Source organism: Amblyomma americanum, chromosome 1, assembly GCF_052857255.1.
Source record: "Amblyomma americanum isolate KBUSLIRL-KWMA chromosome 1, ASM5285725v1, whole genome shotgun sequence".
In the NCBI taxonomy this organism is placed as follows: domain Eukaryota; kingdom Metazoa; phylum Arthropoda; class Arachnida; order Ixodida; family Ixodidae; genus Amblyomma; species Amblyomma americanum.
Genome location: NC_135497.1, coordinates 513,589,107 through 513,602,865, shown reverse-complemented (window position 1 = coordinate 513,602,865; position 13,759 = coordinate 513,589,107). Strand labels below are relative to the sequence as shown.

The 13,759-nt window shown below is 53.2% G+C and overlaps 1 protein-coding gene across 1 annotated transcript; it reads right to left on the bottom strand.

The window, feature by feature from the left end:
* Nucleotides 1-1,457: 1,457 nt before the first annotated feature.
* LOC144128469 (uncharacterized) lies at nucleotides 1,458-9,063 on the bottom strand. The gene is made up of 2 exons (XM_077661897.1): nucleotides 8,165-9,063; nucleotides 1,458-1,650 (listed from the first exon to the last, which is right to left on the bottom strand). Exons 1-2 carry the CDS (start codon nucleotides 8,611-8,613, stop codon nucleotides 1,458-1,460), a joined length of 642 nt encoding a protein of 213 aa, XP_077518023.1. The 5' UTR covers nucleotides 8,614-9,063.
* Nucleotides 9,064-13,759: the final 4,696 nt, after the last annotated feature.

Sequence of the window (13,759 nt, the reverse complement as noted above, 5' to 3'; positions counted from 1 at the left end):
GCAGGCGCATATTTGAAACCCTCAAAGGGCTTTTTGCAGGAGTGAGGACTGCAGCTCCTTTCCCCTTCATGATATTTGGGCCACTGACGACGACTGAGAAGCCACACAATGCTCTAAACTTATGACAAGGATGTGCAATAAAAGCGGCAAGCGGCCTGCCACCGTTGGAGCACCATTTATTTTTCACTTTGCGCGGGAGCTGCGAAGCATTACCATTTCAGGATGTCCAGCTTGTTTTTTTTTATCCAAGCACAAGAGATGTGTTCACTATGTCTTGTGTTCCCTTTGTAAATTTATTCATATCTGCTTTTAAAGAACGTGGTTATCTTTGTATTGAGCCTTTCAGTACCATCATGGTTTTGGCTCGTGTCTACCCTTTGTGTACTCATTCTTTATCTTGCTCTGGAATAGACTGTTTCCCAAGACACTCCGTCGTTTATTAAACACTGCCTGCCTGTAATGACCACTTGTTCGGAAGAGAATAAAAGCGCGCCAGATATAAAAAGCCCCTAGAAAAGCGGGAAAGAAGCCGAAATAGTGTGTGTTGTGCAGCTTCGAAATGTGGCTAATGGAGGTTATGAAAGTCTAGTGCGGCTCCGAAATGTAGCTGGTGACGGAAGCTCCTAAAGACTTGTGTGTGTCTCCCACCATCTATGAGCCGTCCCAGATTGCACCAAGTATTTCTTCAAATTCATTTTGCACTTACATCTACTCTCCGAAATACTCAATTTTATAGCACCCTCCTCCGCTGCCTCTGTACTCTATTGGACTTATACCACAAGCCCCATAACGCAGGAGTTGGCGCATAAAATGGGTTTCCATCTCTCCAGCGGCTACTTAATGGAGCTCTCCTCTTGTGGTTGGAACGGAATAGCTCCATTCCAAAGTCCATGGCACTTTTCGTTGCCTCGCAGCACTTTTACTAGCATTATTAGAAGCGTCGCTTACGAGCTTGAAGTGGAGTCGACCTTTCTTCAACTTGCTGTAGGCTTTTTTAGGGGGGGAAACAGCGCAATGAAACACGGACACACGAAGAACGGACACACACGAGCGCTGACTCACAACTGCGTGTGTGTCCGTTCTTTGTGTGTCCGTGTTTCATTGCGCTGTGTCTCCCCTAAAATGCATTACTAACTAGCCCGGAACCTTGCTCTTGCTGTAGGCGCCAACTTCCTTATACGGGAGGCCGAGGACGACCAAAGGTAAAGACGGACATTAGGCCGACACAAGGCTGTGGGTTTGGCGGCTGCCACTTGTCATCTCAGGAGCGAGGGGGATAAGCGAAGTATTCAGGGGATGTTCAAGAAGAGCTTTATTCAAAACACGCAGCAAGCATTTTTGGAGAAAAACAAAAACAAGCAAGAAGTTACACACACACACAGGAAACATTTTGCAAATGAAAATAAGCAAAACACGAGAATGCAAAAAAAAGGCAAAACAAGTGCGAAAGCCCTCCATTAGAGAAGAGGGCGCGGCGAGTTGTCATTTTCGGGGTTTCGGTGAGTGAAGTGGCGGTGCTGGTTGAGGGCGCTGCTTGTTGCAAACGCCTTGGGACAGGCAGGGCACTGGAACGGCCTCTCGCCGGTGTGCATTCTCGTGTGGCCGACCAGGTGAGCCTTCCGCGTGAACGTCGACTGGCAGATGTCGCACCTGCAGGCCAGGAGCGTGTGTAAAGCTGAACTACACTAGTGTAGTGTTAGAAGACAAATCCAAGTCTGTCAGCTTTCGGTGGCGAGATCTGGTCACTCTGTGCTTGCACGAAAAGCAAAAAAAAAAACTGCGTCTATGTTTACGACCGACAGGAAATGCACCGAAAGGGTGATGTGGAAGAATATCGGATGAGTAAGAGAGCATTCGCGAATGGCGTAGCGATGCTCCATCATTTTCGACAGCGAAGGCATGATTGCACTTAGAGCGGAATAGCGTGCTCCGTTTACTTGCGTCCACGCCTGTATGGTGATGTGTCACACCTGACACTTTTCAGGTGCGACTCAGTCGGGGTCCCCCTCAAATTTTTCCGCTTTCTGTCCTGTTCATTTATACGCTAAGATTCAAAAGAAAGCGAACACGAGAATAACGCTCGATCACATATACGTAATTCAAATCTGCACCGAACAATCGAACCCAACGTGGCCAGTTGAGTCTATAGCCTTAGGTTAACGTTACACATGTCACACTGCGGTATGAGGCGCGTTTGGCGCATGGTGGCCCTAGTTGCCTATGTGCCATAAACTCAATGCGCCACAGCACAACTAAAGGCCCGACTCCATTCGCACTTCCGAGGCGTCGCCCCACGCGCTAGCGCGTTGAACGCCGTGCCGCGTCGGGCGTCGAGAGAGGTACGCATCTCCACTCTCCGGGAACGGGCTCACGTCTTGGTACGCTTAGAATCGCGCTACGGTGATTTGCTAGAAGCAGTCCGACTGCCAAGAGTGGTGAGAAGTAGTAATAAGCGTAATAAAGTGATGTTAAAACGTGCTGAATGTATTTGGTACACAACTAATTAAGCACGCCTTTTCACCGTGATCCTGTATCTCAGCACTTGCACAACCCGCAGCGCCATCGACACTCGTTCACTCTGTGCTCGCATCCTCGCATCGCATCTTATGGCTCGCCAGCCATAGCAACGGCCGCATTTCCACTTCAGAAATCAATAATTATTTGTACAGCATCGCCTTCATCTTCGCTAAACTACAGTGGCGAACAACAAGCCGAATGAGCGGGCAGGTTACCAGAACACCGTGCTTGGTCTCGTTGCGGAAGTCGAACGATCCGTCTTTGCGCCGGAAACTACGTGTGCAGCGGGCGCGCCAAATATCTGACGGACAGGTCGGAGCTTCGAATAAACGTTGGTGGTGCTGGTGATGAAAAACTCTTAATGTTCAAATAGGGTGTTGTAGAGTCAGAAAACTCCGCTGCATTGTCGGTATCCTCAATTTGGGGCTCCGCACGACGAGGCCCCGTCCCGCGCCCGCTTTACCAGAGCCCCTTGAGACTCCATTGTGGAGCAGTTGAGGAGGGCAGCTTCCCATGCCTCTCGGGTAGGGGTAGGGAAGGGGGAAAGCGAGGATTCTTAGTATATTACCACGCCATGTGAAAGATATCGCAGATCTCTCCTAAGTGCGGGCAACGCCCATCCATGTTCGGATCAGTGTTTGACTACGGCAGGACGGAGAAGAGTTCCTGTCTGCAGGCGCCGCATAGTTCTCTCCTCCGCCTTAACTCAGCCCTCGGCAGGGGCCGGGTAGAGGCGCTGGCGGTCGGAGTAATGGACTAAAATTTCGCGCAACCGCAAAAGCGGTTCATCAGCTTCTGGGCCGGGAGAGCTAGGATGAGGAGCTCGGTGTGTAAGCGCTCGGGAAGCCGCATCAGTGGCCTCATTGCCTCGTAGAAATTGCTGGCCAGAAGTTCTGATTATATGCCTGTGGGTTGGATCGGCAGCAGCACGTATTAGAGTTCGGGAGGCAAGAGGTGATATTTCCCCTGCCAGATAGTGTTCACAGGCCTGGTAAGAGTATGATAACTGTTCTCTATTTTCTATCCGCGGCAGCGAGAGCTATATGGAAACTTCCTCCGCTCGCGTTGAATTTGGGGTTCGAAATGACGGCCCATCGACATTTATTCCCCGGTAGACGACGGCGGCCGTGTAGAATCCCGCAGGTGACGGCTCTGTGATGTCCCCATTGGAGACGCCCTTTTTAGATTCATATTGCCTCAAGCGTGCGAGCCCGCGCTTGTCATCTGCCTTCGTGTGAAGTCGTGTCCATGCTACACGGGAGCGGAGCGACCCAAAGCCCGGCGCCACAGCACCGGGATGTTATCCGTCCCCTTTGCTGTGCATATGTGTTGTATGTGTAAGCGGTCTAGCAGGCAACGCCCAGGACCCGTCTGCGAAAGCCGCGCATATTGGCTCATGAGGGGGGCTTCCTGCAATTCCTGATAAGATTTTAGCACCCCTAACGCCTTAAAGGCGCTCTGAAACGCCTTACGAGGACAGGACATGAACTCACTTAATCACTGCACTGTGTTGCCATGAAAACCAGAGCCAAATAATACTCTTCTTCACGCAGCAGACGACCCACAATCACGCGTCAAAGTTGGCGAGCCCTTCCCGGCGACTTTTTCATGCTCGCACCCTCCTCCGTCCCCCGCATCTGCGTATACAAGGTGAGAGGTCGCCATTGGTTAGATTCGTTCAGACGTCAGACAGCTACCGTGGGCGCGGCCAATAAGCCGCATAGCTCCGGCGGGTCGGGAAGCTCCGCTCCCAGAGGGGTGTCGGCGAAGGAGCTCCTACCTTACAGTGTGCAAAAAGTGACGAGAGGAGAGGTAAAGGCGCGAAGACAATGAAATTCAAATTTTAGATACAGATAACTCAGCTTCTACAAAGCGCATTTAAAAAAATCCTTGCTGGACACTATCCGTGAAACGGCATGCTTCAATATCCTAGGCATGGGGAAACTTTATTAGAGCCCCCTTCACAGCCCCTTTAAGTTTAGCGTTGGAGGTGGTCACCGGGATGTCCAGTGCTCGCTTTCTCGCCTTCCTCATGATGGCGCCAATGCGCTCGTCTTCCTGTGTGGCGGTGCGAAGGTACAGCACGGCGAAGAGGATCCGGCTGGTCACGAAGGCATGGGTGAGCCATAGCCCGTCCCTGCACCGCAGGCCACCCCACTGGTTGGAAACGCGGAGGTTCATGCAACCTACCTGTTCGCCTATGCGCTTAAGTTTCGCTAACTAGAGCCTGGCCTACACACAGTCGCTCGACGACAGTCGGTAGCATACGCATCGGCTATGGAGACGGCCCGCTGAAGGCAGTTTTCCATCTCCCCAAGGCTCCTCTCGGGGGTCGAGATTGTAATATCATCTGCGTAGAGCACGTATTTTATGGCCTCTACCTGAGCCAGTGGGCCGGGGAGATGCATCAAGGCGATGTTGAGAAGGAGCGGCTATTTAACCGCCCCCTGTTGTGTACCCCGTGTACCCATAGCATACAGGTCGTATTCCTCGTCCTCGAACCGGGGGAGTGCCTGACGCGTGTAGAGAAAGTCTCTAACATAAGCGAAGACTTTCGCCCCGCAGTCGGAGGTGTTCAGGTTAGACAGTATGCTACCATGTTTAACATTGTCAAAGGCCCCCTTAAGATCGAGGGCGAGTATGGCCTTGTCATTTTGTTGCATGGCTGTGGGTCGTACTATGTCCCTGTGCAGCTGGAGGAGGACATCCTGTGAAGACATGTGTGGGCGGAACACGAGCATAGTGTCTGCAAAGAGGCCCTTACCCTCGAAATATGAAGATAGGCGATCCCGTACCATTGTCTCCATGACATTTCCCACACACGACGTCAGAGAGATGGGTCTCAGGTTCGCCAACAGTTTCACTGTTATGCGATCCCGACCTGGCGCCGTACCTCGGTGCATTTTAGCCAGGGCTCTCTTTAGGTCATGCAACGCAAAAGGGGTGTCTAAATCTTCATTTGGCTTGCTGGAGTACGCGTTCTCGGGCCCAACCGGGTCTTCTGTGCGGCCGAGATACCTGTCGCACAAAGTGTCCGCAAGTTGCACCAGCGTAGCTTGGTACCCGTGCAGAGCCCACCGGAGCTGTTTTTCGTCCTCCCTTTTGTTCTAGCGGTGTCTATGAGGCTGCGAAAGAGACGCCAAGTCCCCTTCGAGCTCATCTGACGCGCTGCAGAGTTGCAGGTTTCTTTCCAATTGGGTCTTTGAGCTGTGCAGCATAAGCCGCAGCCTGTTCCGTAAGTTGTGCAATGCGAGCTCTAAGCTTTCACTTCGTCTTTTGCTTTTTCCACAGTCTTGTTAAGCTCCGGCGCGCCTCCCACAGATGCAGATGGTGATTGTCCACGGCGGGGATCTCGTCGCTGGTGTGAAGTGTTTGCGTGTGTTGTTTCTTTGTGTTGGTTACCTGTGCTGCCAACTCCGCATAGCCGTCGGAAAATAGTACGGGAGGAATGTCTTAAGTTCGAAATTGCTGCCAATTGGTCATTTTGGCCTGTCCCCAGTTTTTTCGGGCTGCCTTCGCCAAAACCGTGATACGGAGAAGGCAGTGGTCACTGCCTATGGAATCCACCAGGTTCTCCATGTGGCGTCTCTAGTGTTCCTAACAAGAGATAAGTCAGGGCACGTGTCACGAGCAACAGTGTTGCCCACACGTGTAGGTCAAGCCGGATCCGTGAGCAACGTAAGACGAAGGGTGGAAATGAGCTTCGCCAGCTTGCGTCCCCTGGCTTTCTCGAACTGACAGCCCCACTGAAAGCTGTGGGCGTTGAAATCCCCAACGATCACCAGGGGTCCCTTGTCTGCCAATTTGAATGCGCGATAGAAATATTCGCTGAAAGTAACGCGCGGCTTCTCCGGGGGGGGGGGGGGCAGTATACGTTCAGTACATATATTGACGGGTCGCAATGCCTGAGAGGCAGTACCCTGATCATCGTGTATTCCTGTTCAGTTTCTAGGTCGAGATCGACCTGGATCGCGATGTACGCCTTAAGCACCAGGATGCATGCAGGTCGAGGAGCCCCCCTTAAACGAGCTATACCCAGTAAATATAGCATCATTACCGGACTCCTACAGAGCAAGAACCGCCGGCATGTCACCGACGGAGTGCAGGTAGAACTGGAGGTGTGACCGTTTCGTCCAGGCTCTGAAGCCCCTACAGTTCTATTGAATGATCTGGAATCGTTCCAATTTGTTAGCTTTCCGTGAAGATCTGCTAGCCATATTGATTCTTTTTGTGGTTTTGGGTACCCACTCGGACCGGAGGCCGGCGCAGCCCTAGCCAGGGGCTGCACCAACGCCGCGCGCATCGGGCCGGAACCGCTTCCTTCGGCTGCCTGGCGGGGAGCTGTTTTACGCTTTAGCGGTGGGGGGTCGCAGCAGACGGTATTTTTTATTTGAGAGCTGACCTGGGACTGCACCGCCTTAAGGACAGAGTCAGTCGCCTGGGCCGCAATGTCGAGAAGCATTTCAGCCAATCCGGACCTGAACATATCCTGAAAGGACTCGCGGACCGCAATCATGATTTGGCCCGGAAGGGGTGCCACCCGCTCCTGCGTCCGTTCGGTTCTACGCTCCAGGGCCTCGAAGCGGCGAGCGTCAACGGAGGTCGAATCGATCACCGTGCCCGCGGTCCGCCGCGATACGCTAGTGAGGCAAGATTGTACGGAGGATTCGTCATTGCCATTGTCTGGCTCAGTAATTTGCATGCGCTCAGACGGCCCTGCTTCTTGGCTTCTAGTTCCTGAATTCTACTGGAAAGAATTTGATTTTGGCGCCTAAGCTCTTCTGCCAGCCGCTGTGCGGAAGATTCGGCAGTTTCGGTGGCTCACGCTGCTCGCGTCTAGCGCCGCGTGCATGCGCAGACTTGTTCTGGCTGACGACGCGCGGTGCCGCGCGGCGCAAGTGTGTTTAGAGTTCGGGCTTAAGTTGTGACGTTCTGTCCATCTTAATGGCATTCCAATAGGAAAAAGTGGCAGACGCCAGCTTTCCTCCTTAGGCAAAAGGCCATCACAACCTTACAACTACCTCGCGACCCTCAATTGGCCCTGCGCTTCTCGCGTTGCATCTCTTTCTCGCTGCCCCGCTTAGTCCGAGTGCGCTACACAGTCGCTTCACACACACTGTGCACTTCACAGCTAGCCTCGCGCTACAGTGGAGTGCTAGCGAAGCATCACAGCGCGCTGAGATACGTTCATGCTCGGCAGTGGAGCATCGCCAACAAGTGGGCTCACTGCAGGCAATGCAGCTCTGCGCACGCACTTCCTCCACACGATACAAGGCTGGCCTCCATGCGCCGCCGTTGGTGTCTTCCCTACGCCTTTCCATCTCTTCGCACTACTACGCGCTGCATAACTTCACCTTCCTTGCCCCCTGAGTGATCGGAACGTGCCTTCCCTCCCAACGTGTCACATTCCCCCGCAGCTGCTTCACTTCGCTCTCTGGCGTTAGCTGAGAGTTATGCACCTGCGTTCAGGCTGGGCAAGTAGGGAAGGCGGCATCTACCAAGTTACGCTGGGGTGGAGTAGCAATAAATTGGTGTAAGCGGGACAGTTCGTTGCCCCGAAAATTTCACGATAGCGGCGCTCCTTCTAACCAAGTATAACCATAGGAGAGAGGAAGCGGGAACAGAAACACGCTCGTAGCGAACAAACCTGTACGGCCTCTCTCCGGTGTGGGTCCGCATGTGGTCGACCAGGTTCGACTTCTGGGCGAAGCTCCTCTGGCAGACTTGGCACGGGAATGGTCTCTCGCCCGTGTGCGTGCGGGTGTGGTTGGTGAGGTGGCCGCTCTGTCGGAAGGCCGCGCCGCAGTGAGTGCAGACGAAGCGGCAGATACCGTGGCTCCTGCACCCGTGCGACAGCAGGGCCTGACGACGATCAGACACCTTGCCGCACAGGTCGCACCAGAAGCCTGTTCCCGCGTCGAGACCCGGAGGGCCGGCGGCCGCCGCCGCTGGAACCGCTTGTGGCACCAGCTGCAGGGTCCCCACGAAACGAGGCTCGACCGGGGGGGTCTTGACCTCGTGGTGGGGCTGGTGGTATGGCGGGCATGGCGGGACGTAGGCCCTGGGATCTGAGACCCAGTGACAGCGCAGCCACATTAGATCTCTTTTACATAAGCGAGGTCTTAATAAACGGTGCGCAAACGGTAACAAACAGCAAATATAGGAACAGTTATCGGTACTGATTATACTCAACACAAACACTGCGGGTGGAGCAACGGCAGAATTTTACAAACACAAAGTAGATAGCGACATTTGAATACACACACACTGCGAACGGTATAGGCATGCGCACTTATCCACAGAGGAAACATCACCCAGCACTCACGTTAGAGAGGCGCTAGCTCACGTTACGGAGGCAGAAAACACACTCGGGATTTCAAATAGTTGCAAGCACTCTCGCAACGCCATCTGGCCCTCCCAAAAACAATGGCTCGTAAAGGCACACTGGACACTGCACTGAATTCAAAGCAGATATGGCTGACCACAATCTAGAGTTCTCGCGGTGCGACACAGCAGTTCCGCTACTCAGCGAGTACTCAATGATAAAATCTCTTCAGTTTCTTTCACAAATCTTCGGATGCAGATCAAGCTTTTGGAGTGTCCTGCAAGCACCAAGTGCACTTCGCATGGCCAGTCTCCTGCAAGAGAAAACAGGAACGTTTTCGTGAGTATGGTATAGTGAAAGCCATGACGGAATAATGCTTCAAAACACGATCACATCGGGAAAGCAGCTCTCGTGTCGGCAGCGCCTGCAGAAAAAGAGGGGGGAATGTTAGAATGCGCACAAATCACGCAACCTTCAGAGGGATAAGAGCAAAACTCAGTAGCAACGGGGAACGTTCTGCGCTAAAGTGTGCCGCAGCGGTTTCGTTTGCATGACAGAGCAAAACTTCTGTCCAAATAGGATCACATAACTTAACGCCTTGAGGACAACTCTTCCACCGGGATCACCTGCAGAAGAAGAGTACGTGTAGTAGTGCGAGAAAATAGCGGCAAACTCATTGCACAGAGAACACAACTAAAAGGGAAAGGAGGGGGTGGTGGGCATGAGCTCTGAAATCACAGCAGGAGCTAGAACGGTAATAAAATTTCGAAAACAGAGTCAAAGGATAAACGTGCTAACCACGGAATGTCTTCGCTGGGATGATAGCGCGAGGGTAGTAAACATTGCGCTATCTGTCCGCGCGCACACAAAAATTGTTCGGCTTGTGCAGTCACTGTCACGATCGCGTGCAGTCTTGTCCAGAGTGGAAGACAAGCAGAGCTATCAGTTCGAAGTGCTGAGGCGCGCTCAAGAACAAAAACAAAAACAATTTAAAGCTATGCCAAGCCGAAACCTGCAATATCCTGCCCTAAGACTTGCGCGTTGGCTTCTTCTCAGAGTCACCAGCTCCTTGGCGAAGGTTGGTCTTCCACCACAGAAGCCCCGAAATCCGCTGCTTGCTTCGTAGCACTAGCGAGGAAGAGGTGCAGTGCTGTCCCAAGCAATCTTCCCTCGTACCGTTGCGTCCTCGGCAGAGCAGCGTCAGCCGTGACGTCCTACCTGGAAGTTCCGCCGGTGCCGATAGAGAAGTAGGTAAGGCTCACGAGCAGGCCAGGTTGATTTCCGACCGAGAAGCCCCAATGTCCGGCGCTTGCTTCGTGGCAACAGCGAGGAAGCGGAGCAGCCTTGACCCTCGGAATCTTTCGCCGTAGCGTCGTGTGCTCGGCGAAGAAGCGTCGTTCGTGACGTCCTCTCTGTTGTAGGCAGTAGCCACATGCAGTGGCTAGGCCGCCTGCGTGTCTTGGCTTGGCTACGCGGCGGCGCGCCTGTGTGAGGCTCGCGGTGGCTGGCGCGCGTCTCGTGCTGGTGCCGGCATTCGCTTGGCTGGAATAAAGTAGTCCGATTGGCGTCTCAGCGCTCTCGTTTTCCTCAATCACACATGGTGTGAGAAGTAACGGAATTCCCACAGTAATCCCAGCTGGGGCTGCGTCCTCTCACTCGGATATTCATCGACGGCGGCAGACGTCACAGCAGCGTCTACGACCCGGGCTACGCGGCGAGTACATGGCGTCCTTCGTCATTCAACCGCCCAAGGACTTCTGCTTCATGTCTCCTGCCGACTGGCAGAAATGGAAGCGGTTCGAGCGTTTCTGCACGGCTTCCGGTCTCTGCGACAAATCAGGGACACACCGAGTCGATACGCTACTTTACTTGATGGGCAACCAGGCCGAGGACGTCTTCGGAACCTTCAAACTCTCCGGTGAGAACGCTCAGAACTTGGAAGTCGTCCTAAATCAGTTCGACAGCTACTTCATACCGCGGCGCAACGTCATTTTTGAACGGACACGCTTGAACAAAGGGGTTCAAAACGACGGCGAATCCGTGGAAGAATTCGTAACTGCGCTTCACACGCTTTCCAACCATTGTGAGTACGGCACCCTCCGAAAGGAACTGGTTCAAGACGTACTGGTAGTCGGCATTCAAGACCAGACATTGTCAGCGAGACTGCAACTAGACGCTGAACTTGCTGTTCAGAAGGCGCTAGAGAGTATCAGGCAGGTCGAAAGCGTTCGTCAGCAGCCAGCAGAGCTTCACCCCGAAACGCCTACCGTCAACAAAGTTGCATCAGGCAATAAGCTAGTCAGACACCCCACGAACGCTACTCACGTCAGCGACGGTCGAGAGCACTTTAAGTCAAGGCGACATCCGCGTCCAGCTGACAGCGTTCCGTCATTGTGTGGTTGGTGTGCGAAAGAACGACACCCGCGTTCACTGGTTCCACACAGCCGTCTTCTGGCTGCTCGGTATGGGTCGCCCGCTGTTCGCGGCAGCGGCACCCGCGTTCACTCTGCACAGCGCGGACGCAGGTATGCAGGGGCTGCCACAAAAACGGCCACTACACGTCTGTCTGCATGTCACACCGGGTTGACGGCGTAGAAGCATCAGAACCCGACAGCGAAGGTGGATTTCTCGGAACCGTCTCGTCCGCATGTGACCGTCTCGTCCGCACAGTGACGAAGGGGGGGGGGCCTTCGAGCTTCCCGCTTGGCCACCGCGTTGTCCCTGTTGGTTTCCGCGTCCCTGTCCTGCTCGGACCCCGTTGAGCGTCGTCGTTTCCGGAGAACAGACTCGTCCATCGGGGTGCACATGTTCTCCTCGGCTGCAGGCGTCTGCGGCGAGTCCGCAGCAGCAGCATCATCAGGGAGAGAGGGTATCACAGCCGGTTCCCCAGAAGTAGCAATGGCGGCGGGAGGCGCAGGGGTGGCCAGAAATGGCGGGGAGGGAGCCGTCATGGAGTCCTGCGTCTGGTGAGCAAGCGCCATGGCGTCCCCCAAGGCTAGAACGCGTGGGCCCGCCGGCGACACGTCCGAGGTCCCGATGACGGACTCGAGGTTCTCCGAGGTAGTGATGAGCGCCGCCGTCAGGCACCTCACCGTGTCCCGCAGATCAGCGATCTCGGCCTGCATCCGCCGAATGCTGCTGGACGATCTAGCCCTGGATGACGCTCGTCTCCGTGAGTGTAGCGTGAGCGGCTTGCCGTTGCTCATCGTCACCGCAGAACGCAAGCCGTCGCTCGTTCACGGTGTCTGTGGCCTCCATGGGGAGATGCCGCAGCGCCGCGAAGCCTTAGGCCCAGCGTCCGAAGGAGCGGAGAGCTAAAAAACACGTCCGCTCGCTTCGAGCGCCCGCCGAAGAAGCCGAAAATGAAATGAAAATTGGTTTTAAGGAAAGGAAATTAAGCCTGTCGCACTTAACTCGGCAGACAACCGAATCGCACCGTAAGGGAAGGAAAAATAAACATGGTTTTAAGGAATGGAAATGACGCCGGTCTCACAGGTGGTCGAAATTATTCCGGAGCCCTCCACTACGGCACCTCCCTCTTCCTTTCTTCTTTCACTCCCTCCTTTATCCCTTCCCTTGCGGCGCGGTTCAGGTGTCCAACGATATGTGAGACAGATACTGCGCCATTTCCTTTCCCCCAAAACCAATGATTATTATTAGGCGTCCTTTAAATTCCTTTCCTTAAAACCAGATTTCATTTCATTTTTCTTTTCTCACGGCCCGGTGCGGGTGTCCACCGATATATGTGATGCAGGCGTCCTTTCCTTTCCTTAAAGGGAAGGTTAAGTGATTTTAAAAATTATTTCCGAGCGGTATTCTATAGATTTGTGCCCTGTGAATTCAAATATGATATTTAAATCGCCATAAAGCAATGAAATGGACATTTGTATTCAAGAAATAAGCAGCAATCGCAGCAGGCTATTTCAAACGGGCAGTCTCCGCTCGTGATTGGTCGAAAGCTTACTGCATCGTTGCCATCTCCGCTGTTGTCGTTTCACGTACTGAGAGAGGCGGCTGGTTTTCGCGGCTGTACAGTTTATATATCGACAGATAGTCGTGGTTATGGAATCTCTGTGCTCTCCGAAAGATCTTTACGCTTCTCCGTATATGTTCGAGCCCCCAACTTCCACGCAGAAGCGTCAAACGCTGGAAAATGACAGCTCGGACTCGACTGCAGCCGCATTGAGGTGGCAACTTTTTCTCGCGTGGGAAGCACTGACTGGTACGTATTTCTTTCTGGTAAGCGTACACGGGCGTGTAAATGAACAAACGAAAGCAAAATAATATATTACGCATTGTTGAATAGCTTGGAGTGCGTCATTGTCACCACGGGCGTAGCCAGGGGAGGGGGGCTTATGAGACTTCAGCCCCCCCCCCCCCCACCCCGAAATTTTTTCGAACTGTCACGCACCGCTGGTCAAAAGAACCACCGGCGCCGGAAGTCATTCTGGATTTTGTCACCTGCAGTGTCTTTTTCAGAGTAGAAAAGACATTTTGGCGCGAACATTGCTAACTCGGGTTGGATTTCGTGGCAACGCCCATGCACCTGGAGTCATGTAACGCAATGGGCCCTATACTAGCACAAACTTTCAAGGGCCTATCGATGGCTCACTGTTGCGACTAAAATTTCGGTGCAATTACTCGCAATACATGACCGGTGACAGCTGCTGCGTAGTACACTGGAACCAATGACAGCGACATTGATTTTTTTCTCTGGCCGTTGCATATGTACAAAAATGTAAAGGTTCTTGAACGACAAACATTCATTAAAATATTTGTCCTCTACTTGCTAATTTCATGGCCTTTACGTTTTTCATATCAGCGGCATAACTGCTTTGCTGGTTCCGGACAGATATAGTTCTAGACTTCGTGTGATATTTTGTTTACTTATTGAATACGCAAAAACATGGAAGCATT

Bases quoted from the DNA above. Each gene is read 5' to 3' on its own strand.
- LOC144128469 (XM_077661897.1), bottom strand. From the start codon at position 8,613: ATGTGGCTGCGCTGTCACTGGGTCTCAGATCCCAGGGCCTACGTCCCG. The intron at 1,651-8,164 runs GTTTGTTCGCTA...CCTGGCCTGCAG, and splicing joins ACCGGAGAGAGGCCGTACAG to GTGCGACATCTGCCAGTCGA.